General features: G+C 54.8%; 1 protein-coding gene across 2 annotated transcripts in view; it reads right to left on the reverse strand.

The window, feature by feature from the left end:
* Positions 1-11,240, reverse strand: part of MN1 (MN1 proto-oncogene, transcriptional regulator) — a 49,343-nt gene extending 38,103 nt beyond the window's left edge. The window contains exons 1-2 of one of the 2 annotated variants that reach the window (XM_033097764.1): positions 10,536-11,240; positions 4,911-10,429 (exon numbers count right to left, since the gene is read on the reverse strand). In XM_033097764.1, coding sequence (XP_032953655.1) covers positions 4,911-8,682 — 3,772 coding nt within the window. In that variant the 5' untranslated portion in view covers positions 8,683-10,429; positions 10,536-11,240. Of the gene's footprint in view, positions 1-4,910 lie in introns of both variants that reach the window. The other variant, XM_033097763.1, reaches the window with a different exon arrangement.
* Positions 11,241-16,789: the final 5,549 nt, after the last annotated feature.

Raw genomic sequence — 16,789 nt, forward strand, 5'->3', positions numbered from 1 at the left:
ATTCCTTACTAGGAGTATTTATCTTCTAAATGCTTTCGGCAAAGGAGATCACTCACTCCCACGGCAAAGACCACTACGGATGTTATTGTCACACAAGTGGAAAGAAAGGTGATTTTGCTAAAATCTTCCAGCATGGAGTGAGTTGAGAAGCCCCAGTGAAATTCCAAGGATATATATTCAAGTTAGCCCTTCCACAGTGCGAAGAATTTCCCTCCTCTAATTTCACCTGGTCCTCCCAGAATGTTTATTAAAGATGTAGATTTTATATCAGCAGGGAGTATCAAGTAACTTCTTGGAGAGGGCAGCTCTATTTTCAGGACCTATTAAGATTCTTTGTGGAAATTTAAATACCTCTGCCAGGCAAACAAAATCATATCAGGAACCATAGAATTTCATTGCTAGAAAGAGAAATTAGATTAACCAACCCTCACTCCTTTCCTAGAAACCTCAATAAAATAGAAGTACATTTCAACAGTCTCTTACTTCCGGTCTGAAGGGGCCTCACAAGACATCTAAATGAATTTACATTAAAGAAAGTTATCCTTGAGGAAAGCCCTTCAATCTGCCCAAATTGTGTGTGTGTGTGTGTGTGTGTGTGTGTGTGTGTGTATGAATAGTTAAGTATATATTACATATTAGAAGGCAGTGGCTATTTGAAATCAAAACAGCCAGAAAAATCCAGTGGCAAAAACCATGACAAGTTCAACACCGATAAGCTTCAGCCCTTTAAAACATCCTTGTCCTTTATTAATATTTAGTAGAAATGTGTAATTGCAGATGTGTGCTAGGTTGGGGTTTTATGTCGGGAGGCGGGCAAAGAAGACAGGTTTATTACAGCCATGAAATATTAAACAAGCACCAAGAACAGTAGTAGAATGTCCCGGACTAGCCAGGGAGCAGGCAGCCCCTAATGTCAGCTGCACAAAGGGGGCTCCTGTTTACGTTACCCCTGATTAACACCTGCGAAGTTTTGGGTTACATCTTCCGGAGGCTGCAAAAGTCACATGAAGGCATGCAACCCTTTCTGGATGATTTCACAGGGAAATGGGAATGCAAGGCTCTTTGCCTTCTCCCAAACAAGTTTGAGTGAGCCTTAAAATTCTCTCCACTGTGCAGGGAGTGGGGGAAATGACTCAGAAAAACAGCACTAGAACACCCCCACCTCCCCTAAGCCTGCCCCATGTCTAAGGAAAATCAGTGTTCAAATCCTGCCTGCCTTGGATTTCTCAGCACTGCTTACTGTGTTCCCACTGGAACACTGAGGGAAGCATGAAATTCCAAAAATTTCTCCCGCATCACTGTAAAAATGTCATACTTCCAAAAAGGGCTGGATTGCATGCGAAGCGAATACAGAGACCTCTCCCATTTCAGTGTATGTGAAAGAGCATTTCTCGACTTCTCTCCATTTTAAGACAGAAAGCAACCAACAGAATGGAAGTTGGGCAAGGGTAAACTTGTAACAGACTATGGTTAATTCAAGTTTTGAAAATCATAAGGAAGGGACAGGAGGGAGGGAAACATAACTTCTTCAGACTTAATATCCTTTATCTACAATCTATCATTACTTCTCCTTCTCGGTCTGTTTTGAAATTCCTTCATCGCCACACATCTATTACAAAGATAGGTGAATGATTTTGCAAACCAGTTGCAAATTCATGTAATCCTCGCTGATTTAATAGATGTCCAACTAGGCCCAAACTCAGGCTGTATTATTTTTTTCCCTTTGCACAATCTCACCCTTCCCCCCCGCCAACTTTGTGCAAACAGAACCTCAGGAGGAGATGTAGAGTTTCATTATATAAAAGTTGTTTGGTGGGTTGATTAAGAAGTCAGGGGAAGCATAATTTGGAGAGGTTCACTTTCCTGGCAAAAAATTATAATCACATGTCATTCTGGCCTAGACTTTTCTAGAACTGCAACTTGCTAGTCGAGTTCCCTCCTCTCCAAAGGACATCTAAACCCCATAAGACAATCTGGGCACGTCCCAGTGGCTACACGGCTTGTGCAGTTCTGAAGACTTATTCGTTCTTTCCAATCCGAGCACGAATCATTTTGTTAAATACTGACTAGTATTTTGTCATCGGAGCGAAGAATTTCAGAAACGGTGTTAATATTTAATCACATTAGTACTGGCGTGTTTTACGGCATGAGAAAATAAAATATCATTACAAAAATGGGCTTTGCCTGAAAGGGGGTTGGGGGGGTGGGTGAAAGAAAGTGCTTGCTGGGGCTGGAACCTAGAGAAGGTATTATTCAAAGCCGCTGAACACCACTGCTTCTTGGCTGATGGGACCACATAGGCATACATTTAGGGAAAAGCTAAACGTTTTACTTTAATATTTTTTCTTTTTTTTTTTTTTTTTACTCTATTTCGAAGTGGCACACTTCACTCTGATTTTCAGCCAGGGGACTCAGGGGCCTGTTGAAGGCTCTGTGTACCTATTTATACAACATGTGCAGATGGAACTGTAGGGTGTTATCATAATGAAAAGTTTAATCATCCTTATTTACTACCAGTAAGGGAGCAGCAAAGGGATGTAGATACCTTATAAAGCCTTAACTAGCAGCACCAAGGCTGCAGAAGCTGTGAGTGGCCTCAATTCAGGGCTTTATCTAGGAAACTGTCCTTCCCATATCACAGAGTGGAAAACAAAAGAGGTCAAGTGGGTGTCCCTGCTGATGCCTCTAAGGTGGCCAGCCCCCAGCCTGTCCCCAAAGGGGGTCTCTGTCCTCCTGTGTGCAGGGGAGGGCTGCATTGAGCCTATAGGGGAAATCCACCCTAAAATGACTAGCGTCTATTTCCAAAAAAATATTTTCCCTCCTCTGATGATGATAATGAAACAAGCAAAACAAAACATTTCTTTAATGACATTTCTTCATTCACAGCCTGCATCTTTTCATTTATTTTTTTCTGTAAAGGAATATAGTTGCATCGACTGGGGAGTGAGAGGTGCAATACCCTAAAAAAAACAAAACAACAACAACAACAAAAAAAAAACCTCATTAAAACCACCCAATTCCTCTTCACTTAAGGTCCTTCAAAAGACAGTCTGCAAAGCGCTACTGGTTTCTTTATTAATTCTCTAAATCGGGTTTTCTTTTTTTAACTTTTCTCACCCCATTTTGGCCAATATGTTCTTAATTACTGGGGGGATGGGAGATGGTGGAGGAGAAGGGGCGGCCAGGCCAAGCCAGGTAGAAGTGACAGGGGCTGGGATTTGTGCTAACCAGCTATCGATTGGTGGCGATCGAGATGTTGTGTACAAGAAAATAAAAGAGAAGGGGGGCCTGAGCAAGCAGGATGCTGTGTCCAACTCCATTTTTAAAAGGAGGGGAGAGAAGAAGCAGAGGGTCCCAAACTAACCAATTTATGGCCTTGCCTGGGAGAAGCCTGGAGAATGCTGATGCTGGCCCAGCGTCTGCTGTGCATGTTAAACACCCAGCTTCAAATGAGAGAGCGGCGTCCGGGCTGGGCAGTGGGCGAACAAAGAGAAAAGCAGCGAGGCCGCATTCATGAATTAGAAAACCTAAGCGGGAAAGCTACCCGGGACAGGCGCCCTGAAAGCCCCGAGTTCTGAGCCACCCAACTCTGGCTGCACTTCCCCTCCCCTTCTGGCCCCATCCCACTCTCCTAAAACCCACTCTCACCTTAAACCCAGGGTCAAGGGGTGGCAGGATGTGGGGAGGACTAGGAAAACCAAGGCAGAGGAAAGGAACTCTAAGAGAGAGTGAGAATCAAGGGATGTATTTTCTTACAGAGTTAAATCGTCAGCCACTGGCTTCATGGTAATATTCAACCTGGTAAAACCAAGGGGATTCCACTAAGGTTTAAAAGAAAAAGATAGGAATGGGAGGAGAAACGATGTTACCTAATTTTAAGAGGCCATTATCCACGGGTGAAAAAAGCCCCATTAAAATAAAACGGGTTGCAGCCCAGTCTTCCTTAGGTTAAAAAACTGTTATTACTGCAACTGCAATGGCGGGTCATTGACTAACTCCTACCCCACCCACCTTAAAAGCCTCCGGGCCTGCGGGAGAGGAAGTGCTTAGAATGCAAAGGAGAGCTGGGACTGGACATCTGTCACCAAAGCCAGAGAGATATTGACGAACGCAAGTCCTTTGTGCCTTAAGAATATACCCCATATCCCCATATACAAATGATACCCTGGTTGAGCCGTCTGGCCTCTGCCAAACAGACCCCACTTCCACCCGAGCCCCCACCAAATGTCAAGGAGTTGCACACCTATAAGGCTGCCTGCCTCCTTCAACCCCTACAGGTCTCCAGTTTTTCAATGAAACTCTAATAGTTAAGAAGAGACAAAACAGCTACTCTTTAGGAACAAATGTCACATTAGGCGTTGCCTCTCAGTGATGCTGGGAACTGTTTTTTCCTAAAGATGCTGGCACACGGCAGGGAGCTGGAGCTGAAGGCTGGCTGACTAGGTGGGGAGGCATTAACACAACTTCCCAGGTGTCCTGCCAGGAAGGGTGGCATGTAACTCCTAAGAAGTGGCACCAGCCTGAATGTTGAGGGTGATGAGGGGTCTTAGTGTGAAAGGATAGTCAAGCCTTGTTCTCTGAGTATCCAGCACCGCACCTAAAACTTGAGGGGAGGAGACTCTACAATAGTCCTCAAAGGGCTTCCATCTAAGTTCTTACCATTCTGTGGAACTAGAATATACCTGGCAGCACCTAAGGAGGGAGAGGGGGTCGGCTCACAGAGCCCTTGGTCTAACCAACGGAAGGGTATATCCAGCTCTGAGTTGGGCATTAAGAAGGCCCTGTGCTCTCCTAACCCCAAAGGACCCTCTCCCCCTTTCATGGAACCTTCAAGGCGGGGGAACTAAGGCCTGCAATGGGGGTGGGGCAGGTCTCTGGGAGGTGAGAAGGGAACCGAACAGCGCATATACCTTCTTTGCTGTTGGGATTCTGGGGTTTGGCCTTCTCCCAGGGCGCCAGCGTCTTGTCGTCGTCGGCGCCGTCCACCAAGGTCTTGTCAGCCGGCATGTACCAGGTGGCGCTGTGCTCTGCCATCAGCGAGTCCAGGTCGATGGTGCTCATGGCGCTTTTGACAGCCTCTGAGCAGCAGCTGCCCAGCTCGCTGTCTCCATTCTGCGCGCCTGAGGCCCCCACGGCACACTCACCCTTCTTGCCCCCCTTGAGCCCCAGGGGCTGGTCCTCAGAGATGCTGAACTGCTGCCTCTGCAGCTGGATCTGTGCCTGGAGGATCTCCAGGGGGTGGATCTCATCGGGTGGTGGTGCACCGCTGCTGCTTGTCGGGGTCCGGACCTGCTCCAGGCCAGGTGTGCCAGGATGGCCAGTGCCCCCGCCGCCGCCATAGCTGTCAGGGGTCGAGGTAGAGGTAGACATGATGCCCAGGCCCAGCGGGGGCGGGGGTGCCTTCGGTCCGTGTTCTCCTGCGCCCACCCCCCTGGGGGGGAGTTTGGGCGAGCCTGTTACCAGGGGGCTCCTACTCGCTTTGGCCAGAGCCGGGGGGTTGTCGGAGCTGGATGACACCTCGTCCTCGTTCGCGTAGCTAGTGCTCACCTCATCTGAGGCGAACTCGCCCACGTGCGGGGAACTACTGTCCGATTTGGCCCCACCGTCCAGGGAAGCCATGAGGTCCGGCTGGTCCCCCAGGAGCAATTCGGCCCCCTTCCCCCACGACGGCGACGTGAGCGCTTTCTCGTGAGGCGTCGGAGCCCCGCGCGCCTCGCTGGTAGAGCTTCCCCCGACGGCTGAGCCTGGTGCCTGTTGCTGCCCTGGGCTCACCCCGGGTGCGCCCCCGCTGTCCGGCGCTGCAGAGTACTTGTCGAAGAAGGTCCCGGGGCTCACATGACCACTGTCCCTTTTTCTTCGACCCCGTCCCCGGCCGCCGCCCCCGGGGACCGGCTTGCCGTCGTTCCCCGACGTTGATTCCAGGGTATAGTTGGGGGAGAGGCTGGTGCTGTCCCCCTGGGCGGGCGGGTTGGGCGGCCCCGAGGTTTTGGAGCCGCTGCTACTGGTCCCCGACGGAACTCCGGGCCCTGGGACCCCAGGAGCAGTCCCTCCGGGAAAGTAATCCGAGCCCGGGTTGCCGGCCACGGTCGCGCCATCGGTCTCGTTCTGGCTCAGTTTCCTCTTGCCCTCGGGCGGGTTCTTCTTGTTGAAGGTCACGTTGAGGTTGGGGGCCCCGAGACTGGCAATCATGTTCTGGCAGGCGGTGGAGAGCGCAGCCAGGCAGCTCTGGCCGAACAGGTTGTCCTTGGAGCTTGGCTTGTTGAAGGAGCCCAGCGAAAGCGCGCCCAGCTTACTGGCCGAAGTGCGCTGGCTGGGCTGGAAATCAGGTTGCGGCGGGTACGCGCCCCCGCCACCGCTGCCCGTGCTGCCGCCGCCCCCGCCCGCACTTGGGGGCGAGTTCACGCCTGGGCCGCTGTGCGGCGTGGCCTGTCGGTTCGCCGCACCGAACGGGAAGCTAGGCTGGCCCCCGAGTGCCGGCGCCGTGAAATCCGGCGGCGGGGGCCGGCGCTCGGAGGGAGCGCTAGGCAGTCCTACCCCAGCCCCCGGCGACTGCAGTTGACCTAGGCCCGCCAGGCTGCCCCCGAACTGCAGGCCGGGGGAGGGCAGCGCGGGCACGTGGCCCTCTCCGGGCATCCTCAGCGGCTCCTGCAGAGGGCCCCGGAACAGCACCCCCGAGCCACCGGGCGGAGGGGGCGGCGCCAGCCCGGGGTCGTGCGGGCCGCAGTCAGCAGGCAGGCCCGAGCCGCCCATCCTGCGGGGCAGTAGGTCACCCGGCGGCGGGTGCGGACCCGGGAACCACGCGCTCTCCTGCGCCAAGTGCGGCGCCTGCTGCTCGAAGGTGCCCAGGCGCCCCGCGCCCACGCCGCTGCTTTCGCGCTCAAAGTTCGGCTGGGCCAAGCCTCCCACCGGGCCGCCGTGCACCAGGCTGCCCTGGCCCACGTCCCCGGGATGGCCTAGCTGGGCCAGGTTGGGTTGGCGCAGCCGCTGCTGCTGGTTCCGCGAGGCCATCTGCTTAATCATGAGGGCCGCGTTCTGGCGCTGCTGCTGCTGCTGTTGCTGCTGCTGCTGCTGCTGCTGCTGTTGCTGCTGCTGCTGCTGCTGCAGGGACTGGTGGTCCGGGGCCGGATGCTGCAGGGGTGGCCCCGAGGGGAAGCTGTCCGGCACCGGCGGCGTGAATTCGCCGGGTAGGCCGGAATAGGCAGAGGGCGAGAGGTGGTTGTCCAGAGCGCCGTTGTGCATGCTGCCGTTCCACGAAGCGCAGCGGTCCACTCCCGCGCTGCCGGGGAAATCAAAGCGCGGCCTCTTGGCCACATTCATGTAGGGGGGTGCGTCGAAATGCTGCAGCCGCTGGTTGGGCGCCTGCTGCGGAGGGGGGTGCTGCATGTTGAACACCGGCTCGGAATAAGGGTGCATGCTCCGGTTCTCCAGCCGGTGGATGGGGTATTCGAACTGAGCGTGTTGGCTGGGCAACATGGGGCCCCCGTCCTGCAGGCCGCCGCTGGGCGTGCCCGCCTCGCCCTGCTGGGGCCGCGGGAGCGCAGGCGGGCACGAATTTTGTCGGACCAGAAGCCCGGGCGGCGGTGGCTGCTGCTGGGGCTGGGGCTGCTGAGGCTGCGGCGGCGGCTGCGGGGGCTGCTGCTGAGGGGGCGGTGGGGCCTGCTGGGGAGGCTGCATTAACGGGTGCCTGGAGCCTACCCCAGGCTCCAAGCCCACGGGCATCTTGCGGGCCCCTCCGAACCTTTCGAAGAACACACCGTGTGGTTGCGGCTGCTGCTGCTGCTGCTGCTGTTGCTGCTGCTGCTGTTGCTGCTGGGCGTGCATTTTAGACAAGCCCACCATGCCCGCAGCTCTGGGCATGGCTGAGGCACCCGGGAAAGAGCCGCCGGGAACCTGGCGACCTGCCGCATAATGAGGCAGCTGCCCCTCCGAATCGGAGGGCGAAAACATGTCGAAATGTCCCGAGGGCGCCTCACCCGGGTAATTGTATTCCAGCGAGTCGACGGCTCCTTGGTTCGCCACCCTCCGGGGCTCCAGACTGTGGGAATCGGAGCCGCTGGAGGCGGGCAGGCCGTGGAAGGAGGCGGCTCGGTTAGGGCTCTGGTCCAGCGGCAAGCATGGGGCAGGCACGGCGTGGCCCGAGGCGCCCGAACTGTGAAAGTCCGGGAGGTTTCCCGGTCGCTGCGGGCCGAAGCTCTCCGGCCCCTGGCTCTCCGCCATGTGATCATAACCCTCGGCGAAGGGCGGCTGACTGCCCAGGCCGCCGCCAGCGCCGCCGTAGCCGAGCAGGCGACCCCCGTGCAGGCACGAGGCCCCTGGGTCTGGGCCGCCGAAGTTGCCCCCGAAGTGGGGGTGATGTTGGTGGGGGTGGTGGCCTCCGGGGTGGCCGTGGTGCGGCTGCTGGCCTCCAAAGAATCCGTGCACCGGCTGCGCCTGCAGCCCCCCCGCGTGCAACTCCGAGTGGCCGCGCGCGTGGAAGCCGTAAGGCTCCATGTTCATGCCCAAGATCGGGGGCTCGCCCAGAGCGCTCATGGCAGGGTCCACGGAGCCAGGAGGTCCCCCCGCGTGGAAAGCAGGGGCCTTAAAGTGGGTGTTCATGCTTAGTCCGGCCTCGTTAAAGTTCCTCTCGCCCTGGCCAGCGTTCCTGCTGTTGATCTGGGGCTCGAATTGGTCCAGCCCAAACATACTTGGCGGGGGGCACGAAGATCAATAGGGCATGACAGCCTGTTCTCCGCGGCGCGCCTCCGGCCAGCTACTCGTTCCGGCCCTGGGTCCGGCGCTCCGCGACGGTCAGCACCGCGGGGGCGCAGCGCGCACTGCCACCTCGCCTGGCCTGTGGAAGCTGGGGGCTATCAGCTCCTCTTCCCAAGCTCTGGGTCTGCCCCACGCGGGCCTCTCACATCTTGTGGCGCCGCGGGGCCTCCTGGAGCGGTGTTGGGGGGCCCATGCCCCGGGCGGTTGGCACAGCCGCGGACGGGTATGAAGGGAGGGGACGGAGCTGCAGGCGAGTGGAGACAAAAAGTTAAGTGGGGGGAAGGAGGCGGGAAGAAGGGAGGGAGAGCAGAGCAATCACCTTCTTAAGTCCGATCGGGTTGGGTGGGGAGCCCCAGGACGCCGCCCGAAGCTTCCCTGAGTCCGTGGAGGAGCTGCTAAAGGGCTGGGCAGGGAGACCCTTCAAAGCCGTGGTTGGCGCCCGGGCATGGACAGAGCGGTCCCTCCCCCCTCCCCCCTGAGTCCCCGCGCTCCGCAGCCCGAGCCTCCGCCAAACGCGATCCGCTCGCACGGTCCCCGTAAGCCCCGAGCAAGCTGCTATGGTTTCTTCAGCGGGTCGCAGGACTGGAGGATCCTCTCGGCATCACCGGTGCTGGCTCCCGAGCCGAGGGCGCAGCGGGACTGGGGAGGTGGCAGATGCCGGGGGTTGGAGCCGAGGTTTGGAGGAAGGCAAGGCTTCCCTGCTCCGCGGCCGGTGCGCTGCACCCCGGCGCACCGCACCCCCACGCGCCGCTTCTCCGCCACGTCCGCCGCCTGCCGCTTCTGTCCTCCGCTGTTCAGTCTCTGAGTTCGCTGGGGTCTCGGCCCCCGGGTCCAGGCGCAGACAGGCAGCGAGACGAGCGGTTCGGTCGCTCCAACGCTCGGGTTCCCTGCCTCAGCGCGGAGGTGCTTCGCGAGTCCCCCTTGGACCCTGGGAGGGGGGCGTACGCGGGTTGGGGGGCCACGCTGGGCGAGCAGGCTAAGGCGTTCCGGCTGAGCACTCGGAGCCCGTAATGGGGGGGCGGGGGCAGCTCTGGGGGGGTCCGCGCAACCCTCTCCTGGCTGGTGGGGGGGCTCTGCGTGGGGCGTTCCGAGGGTCTCAGCTCCCCTCTCTGTGTCTGCTTCTCGCCCAGCGCCGGGAGAAGCAGCAACAAGTTTTGCATTTCAGCAATCAATTTCAGCCATTACATTTGCACCAATCAGCGCAGCCTGAGCTCCGGGTCCGGGGCGGGGCTCGCTCTTAAGGTGGTCCTGGGTGCTGGCTGCTGAGGCCCCCGCCACGAACCCGCACTTCGCCAAGTCCCGGGTCCTTCGTGCGGGTCTCGCCTCCGAGTCCGGCGACAGTGCGCTGGGGGGAGCGCCCTGGCCTCCCAACGCACAGGGCTGGAGAAGGCGCAGGAAGAGAATGGCGGGAGCCTGGCTTTGTTCACCCCCCTTCCCACTCACAGTTACCAACTCCCCACCCCCAACTGAAGCGAGACCTGCGGGTTGGGCAGGGGGCGGGGAGGTGGGCTGTAAGCGGTGCGGGGCGCTCAGACAATGGGGTCGCCTGGCAAAGCTCCCGGACTTGCCACGGAAAGTCGCTAAGTGTCGTCCGCGCTTCAGCCCTAGGGCGAATCCTCGTCTTTCCACCGCTGTCTGCTTACTAGTGGCGCCCAAGTTAGCCGGCCTTCGGATTTTCCTGGAGGTGAAAGCAGGCGAGGAACCCCAAAGTTAGGGTTCTCCTCGAGAGACCCGGACGCTTGCTCGCTCCTCCCTCACTAGGGCGCGCACAATTGTTCCCTAACCGCAGTGCCTGGGGTTCCCAGTTCTCTGTCGTCGGCTTCCGCCCGGAGGATCCGTAACCGCTCGGTCACTTTATGGGGGGCACATCGACTGAGCCCAGCGCCAGAGCGACGAAGCAGCTCGGAGCCGAGGGAAGACCCGCGCGCAGAGGACGCACTGGACGGCCTCAGCACCCTACACCGTCCGGGCGCCCGGGCCAAGGCCCAGGCCCTCTCTGAGTGCGAGGTTGACCTCCTTAAGAGATCAATTAAACTGAAGAGGCCAAGGAACGGAATTGGGTTGTGATACTAAAATCAATAGGAGTAATTTAATATCTGCCCCGCTCTTTATGAAATATTTATTCCAATAATCTTAGTTAAAATGTTTAGATCTTCCTGATCCCCACTGAGGCTGAAATCTATCTTGCAATTAGAAGTTGGGAGTTAGAGGTGATTGGAGAGTAGAGGAGGTGTTTATTCTGTATGCCTGCGTTTGTGTATTTTCCTCCCTAAAGTGTGTGTCGGGAAGGAAGGGGGAGAGGGCCTTTAATTTTCCTTGCCATGAAATAGCAAGAGGCAATTTTGCTAACTGACCAACATTCTTAGGAGAAAGGGAGGGGAAAAAAAAAGGACTTTCTTTGAAGTGCCCCTGATATCGCTATTAAATCTAAATAAAATTAAGCATGGTGTATAAAAATGCCTTTTCCCCCCCACAAAAGAAAGTGTTTATCGCCCAAGTCTGTCTAGTGTTTGCTAAATTACGCATGAAATCTGAAGTGAAATAAACGTTATAATAAAACCAACCCTTGAGCCCTTTTTATTTAAAAACCTCAGATTAAGCACTCCACCAACGCGGGAGGGAGTTAAAAAGTTACCACGTAGGGCAGGCGGATTCATTGCTCCCCAGAGCGGCTGCTGGGAAGACAGATGCTGGCTTTTCCTAAATGCTGGGGAAAAGGGCTCAACTTAGGGTGAAAGGACACAGGAAACAGGGTCTCAAGGGACACCCAAAGAAAATGAGCCCCCCAAAAAGAATAAAAACAAACAATAAAACCCTATAATTTTAAAACAGAGCTGAAGCAAGCTTAGATCGAAGTCTCTTCGTGGGACCTCCTGTTGTGAATGTCGACAGATATTTTTTTCTTTTTGAAATTAAAAATGAAAATTACCCCCACCAAAAATGGGGTCCATAAATAAGCATCGGGAAGAAGTATTTGTACAGGGTGGTGGAGTTTTAAAAGGATTTTTCTGCAGGATCAGGTTGTTGGTCTGTGATTAAATATTGATTTTGTGTAATTAGTTTTCATGTGAACTATCCTCTTGCTGATAGCTTAGAGGTTTCAGAACTAGAAAAGAAATGGAATTGGACATGGAAATTATTACTTAGCAAAGTGACAGGGAAGTGAGAGCTGGAGAAAAGACGGAGGCTTGGCTGATTTAGGCACAAAGAAATAAAGGGCCTGCGTAGGCCTCCAGTGCCACCTCCCCCCCACCCCAGGACCCCAGGCCAGAACCTGGGAGACACTGAGCCTTTTGGGCTGGAAAGGGACCAGTAGGGGGAATTGTTGCCAGGAGGAGGACCCCTGTGTGAGCAAAGGCGTGTGCAACGCCCATGACACCTGGTCAAGAGTGCTCAGTTCTGGGTTATGAATGTCTCAAGGGGCGTCTGTGAGAGGAGTCTTATCTCCCCTTGTGTGTCTGGAGGGAATAGAGAAAGTTGGGACATGTCTGGAGCCCTGGGTGGGCCAAGGCAATAGGAAGAATGGACCACAGACCTGCAATCTAGGGAGACCCCAGTTGGATGTACTCTAGGCTGAGGCATGACTTCACATGGGGCTGGGTGGGGGTCCCCTGAACACCTGGGCAGGTTTCCTGTGGAATAATTCTGTGCGCTCTAAGGAGGGGTGTGTGGGAGTATTTTTCTGGGGCTGTTTCCAAGAGTTCGTCTACAAGGTGTGTGTGTCTGAAAGGAGAGTGTGTTTCTGTTCAGGCTGTGTGTCTGGGTCACCTTTTCTTAAGACCACGAATGCTGTGCGGATGTGTGGCATGTGCCTGCATTTGTGTCTGCGTCTGTGTGGGGGTGGCAGGACATCTGCGTGTGTTTGTGTACATGCCTGTGTGTGCATGTGTTCCTGTGTCTCTGTGAGTATCGCTGAGGGAGGTGTGCTGTCTGTCCCCCAACCTGGTGCTTCTCTGTGTGTATGCTCTGTGTTTGTCCCTGTGTGGGCAGCTGCCTCACATCTTGTGTGCTTGAGTCTCTGCTCACATGTGCCTATTTTTGCTATGAGTCTGAGAGCGTGTGCCACTGCCCGTGCCCATCTGTGCCCGTGGATGTGCCAGTGTGTGCTCCTCCATGGTGTGGGCGCCCCTGCGTGTGCCTGCGTGTGCACTCCGCCTGCAAGGGCCCACAGTTTCTTTGGAACAGACACATTGCCCCCTAGCGCTCAGACGAATTCAAAGTCCCCGCCCGCTGGGTCAGAGCCGGGAGCAGCAGGAGCCCCAGGGTTTTTCTCCTTCCTCTTCCCCTTCCTTCAGCTTGTGCCTTGAGGGGCTCTGAGGGTGCTGGCACCAGTCAGAGGGGGCCTCCTGGGCAGGGTAAGGGAGACACAGCTGAACTGGGTCTCCAGAGCGGAAGAGGGATGCTCCGAGCTGGTGACAAGAGGGGAGCTGCCTGGAACTCTCCTGGTCTGGGGCTGAGAGCCTGGCGTACATGAACCAGCCCAGGAGCTCCAACCCAAAAGGGGATCCCCCACTAGTGAACCTTCATCAACCAAAACACCAAACAACTGACACTCACACCCTTTACTCAGCAGACTCACAGCCTTCAGCTGGCCCATCAGGCTCCCAACACCAACGCAGGCACACACACACCCATCATGGGCGCGTCCACATACTGTCTACCCAGTATTGAAGGCTCCCTCTGTGTCAGGCTGGGTGCTTTATATCCAGGGTCCCATTTCATCCTCACAGCAACCCCATAAGGTCAGGACTCTGAACCCATTTTACAGATGAGGATGTGGAACTTCAGACCTTCCCAATGTCAAAGCATGACAGAGCTGAGACTCCAACCCAATCCACCTGACACTGACACCTGGCTCTGAAGCACTGCCTGCTCTACCTGCATATTACAGTTCAGATAAAGCCCTTAGCACAATGCAGGGAATGTAGTGAGTGCCAAGAAATGCTAGCTACCTTTGTCACGACTGCCGTTACTATCATTATTAATAGTAATGTGATTATGATTAGTATTATTCTCTGTGTGTCCCTCTATCTCACAAGCGTGAGAAACTAGCACACACACACTGATATCCTCAGCCTTCTTCCCCCCAACCCCCAACCCCTATGTACTTTAGAGCTTGAACACTCACAAGAATCACAGTAGACCAAGACCCTTTTGCAGACAGAGTCCCCTAGGAAGACTGGAGGGGAACCTACTTGCCCTGATGCCTAGGGGAGAGGGTCCACAGAACGACATTCCCTCATGAATCAGTGGTGGAAAGGATATGAACTCTGGCATTACATACCCAGATTCAAATCTTGTCTTAACCACTTAAGATCTGGCGTGACTTTGGATAAAATCCAAGGATGACTCAGGTGGTCACTTCCACCTCTCCCACCCCACACTGTGCTGGTGTACATGGATCCAAGCCTGGCATCTGTCCAGGGAGTACCCAGGGCTGAAAACTTTGGGGAAGAACCAGCTATGGCTGGGACAGAAGACAGTAGCAGGCTGGAGGTTGGAAGGGATGAGACCCTCACGTAGCCACCTGCTGCTGGTTGCTAAGCAACAGCTTCCCCTCCCTCTCTCTATGCATGATGCCTGATATCTTTTGGGGTCTCTCCTCCATCTGTCTATTGAATAAATACATATTGAGTACCTACTGTGTGCCAGGGCTTAGGCTGGGAACTCAGAAGAAAAATGGAAGATCCAATCCCAGCCCTCAATCTGGGAAATGTAGTATTCTATCCAAAAAGGACTAGATCATACACTGTAGGGATAAAATAACTGTGCTGGGAGATATACTAGGGAAGGGTTCCCAGCAGTGGGTTTTGTAGGTAGAATAGGAGTTTAACAACCAGAGCAGGGTCAAAGTTCCTAAGCAGATGAATCAGATTAGATGTGGGAAGATTCTAGCGGCAGTTTATTTAGAGAAGGATGGGGAAGGGACAGGGTCTGAAGCTCAAAAAGTAAGCAGGACCCAGATCAGAAGGACCACTAAGGCAGATGGGAAAGTTTGGAAATGGGGAGCCATGAAAGGGTTTTACACAAAGCCAAGTGACCGAGTCAGAGGTGAGTTTTAACAAGACCTTGGAGACCTGAGGGTCTCCCCTTTCTTTGCCTTTCAAAGTGGCCCTACAAGCCTTCTTCACTGGTTTCTCTGGAAACAGGTCTTGGGAGAGGGAAAGTCCTGAGTTTGTCCTCAAGCAGCCAGCACACAGCAAAGGAGTGCCCGCTGGCTCTCCCACCTCTGGGCTGTTTGCACAAACAAGGATCCCCTCCTGCCTCAGTGACTACAGATGCTACTCCCTATTGGGCAAGACCTCTCACCTGTCCCTCAGCTGGGGAAGGCAGAGGGGCATTTACAAGCGAGCTAGATGTCTTATGTTCTACGACCAGTTCTGCCTGCCCTGACCACATACCGTGGGCAAGACCTAGACTGAAGCTCCAATTTCTGGATCTATAACAACACTTGTCTTTAAGGCTATCGGGGAGGCTACAAATGTGGGAAAGCACCCAGCCCACATTACATACTGATATTATATTACTACCCTGTGAGTTAAGTTCTCTTATTTTTCCCATTTTCTAAAGGAGGAAACCGAGGCACAAAAAGGTGAAGGAGTTTACCTAAGGTCACCCCGTAAGTGAGAGTCATAGCTGGTCTCACAGCAGGCCTGGCTTGACCCCCACCATCGGCCCATATACCAGCCCACAATCTATGCTGCTTGGGCCTCAGTCTGAGCCCAGGGCTGGTTGGGAAGGGCCGTGGGTAGAGCCTGAGAAACTCCGCCTCCTTTGCCCGTAGAGACTCCCAGTCTGGGAAGGGATCCTCTCCTTCTCCATTCCTCCCTTCACCTACCTGCTTCCCAGAGGCCTCCAGGGCATGACCACAGAGTTTCAATGTGCAGAAGCTGCTGAATTCCCACTGAATGATATGTGAAAAAGAAGTAGCTGTTTCCCAGCTCACCTGACTGGACAGGAAAATGGCTTTGACCAACATAAGGCATTTCAGCTTCCCAGGGACCCAGACACTCAGGGGCCAGGACCCTGAAACCTGCTTCCAGCATCAAGTTCTCCTTGATGACCCAACCTTCCCTTGGGCACGTTCCTTTCTCAGGAGTAGCTCAGAGCCAGCACCAACATGCTGGGACCTGGGGGATGAGAAACGGGACCACTGGTTCAAATGAATAGCAATATTGATAAGACCGGCCCCTTGGCTGAGTGCAAAAACTCCCCTAGACCTCACCGGATAATGGTCGGTGCCCCCATTATCCCTGGGAACTTGCTCTTGACCACATAGCTGGTACATGGTAGGGCCCCATCTGAAACTCAGGTCTGTAGGATCCTAAAGCTATTCAGCCAACCTCTCCATCTACAAGGATTTCTCTTCCCTAGATGGCATCCAGCTATGAGCTTCTATTTTCCATTCTCTAAGACGAGTACGCTGAACCCAGTCCCCAGTCCCAAAATAACTCAAACCAGCCCCACGGCTGGAACTGAGGCCTGGGCCACTTCATGGCCCAGTCTTACTTCTCCTTGAAAAAAGTTCCCATTTGGCAAACAACAACAACAGCAACAAAAAACAGGCATCACACATAAAGTGTCACGCGTCACACAATTAGTCAGAAAATGCGAACGTTGGGCAGGGTTCATAATTATTCAACAAGCCTATTTAGCATGATCTGGGCCCCCACCCCCACCTCTTCGTTTTCTCTCCTGGTAGCAATCAGCAATGCAGGCTCATTATCACTGAGAGTCTAGCTGGAAAACCAGTCTTATAAATGGAAGTAAACGAGCATGTATGAGGGGAAAACTCTGGACTAGCCAACCATTAGCCAAAGCCTCTCGAATCTATCCGCCATTGTTCCCCCATCCCCACCCCTCTCCTGCTGGGGAAGGCTGCTGCAGGGCGGTGTCACCATTGAGGTTAGTAGTGGGGATGGAGAATTGCCCCAAAGCAAGTGGAAGGTCTCCCAGACTTGGCCTCACGGTGCCCCGAGCCGAGGACTTGTCTCCCAGGAAGGAATCTCACATGCAGCTGGCATCTGAAGCCACACTC

Source organism: Rhinolophus ferrumequinum, chromosome 25, assembly GCF_004115265.2.
Source record: "Rhinolophus ferrumequinum isolate MPI-CBG mRhiFer1 chromosome 25, mRhiFer1_v1.p, whole genome shotgun sequence".
Taxonomy (NCBI): domain Eukaryota; kingdom Metazoa; phylum Chordata; class Mammalia; order Chiroptera; family Rhinolophidae; genus Rhinolophus; species Rhinolophus ferrumequinum.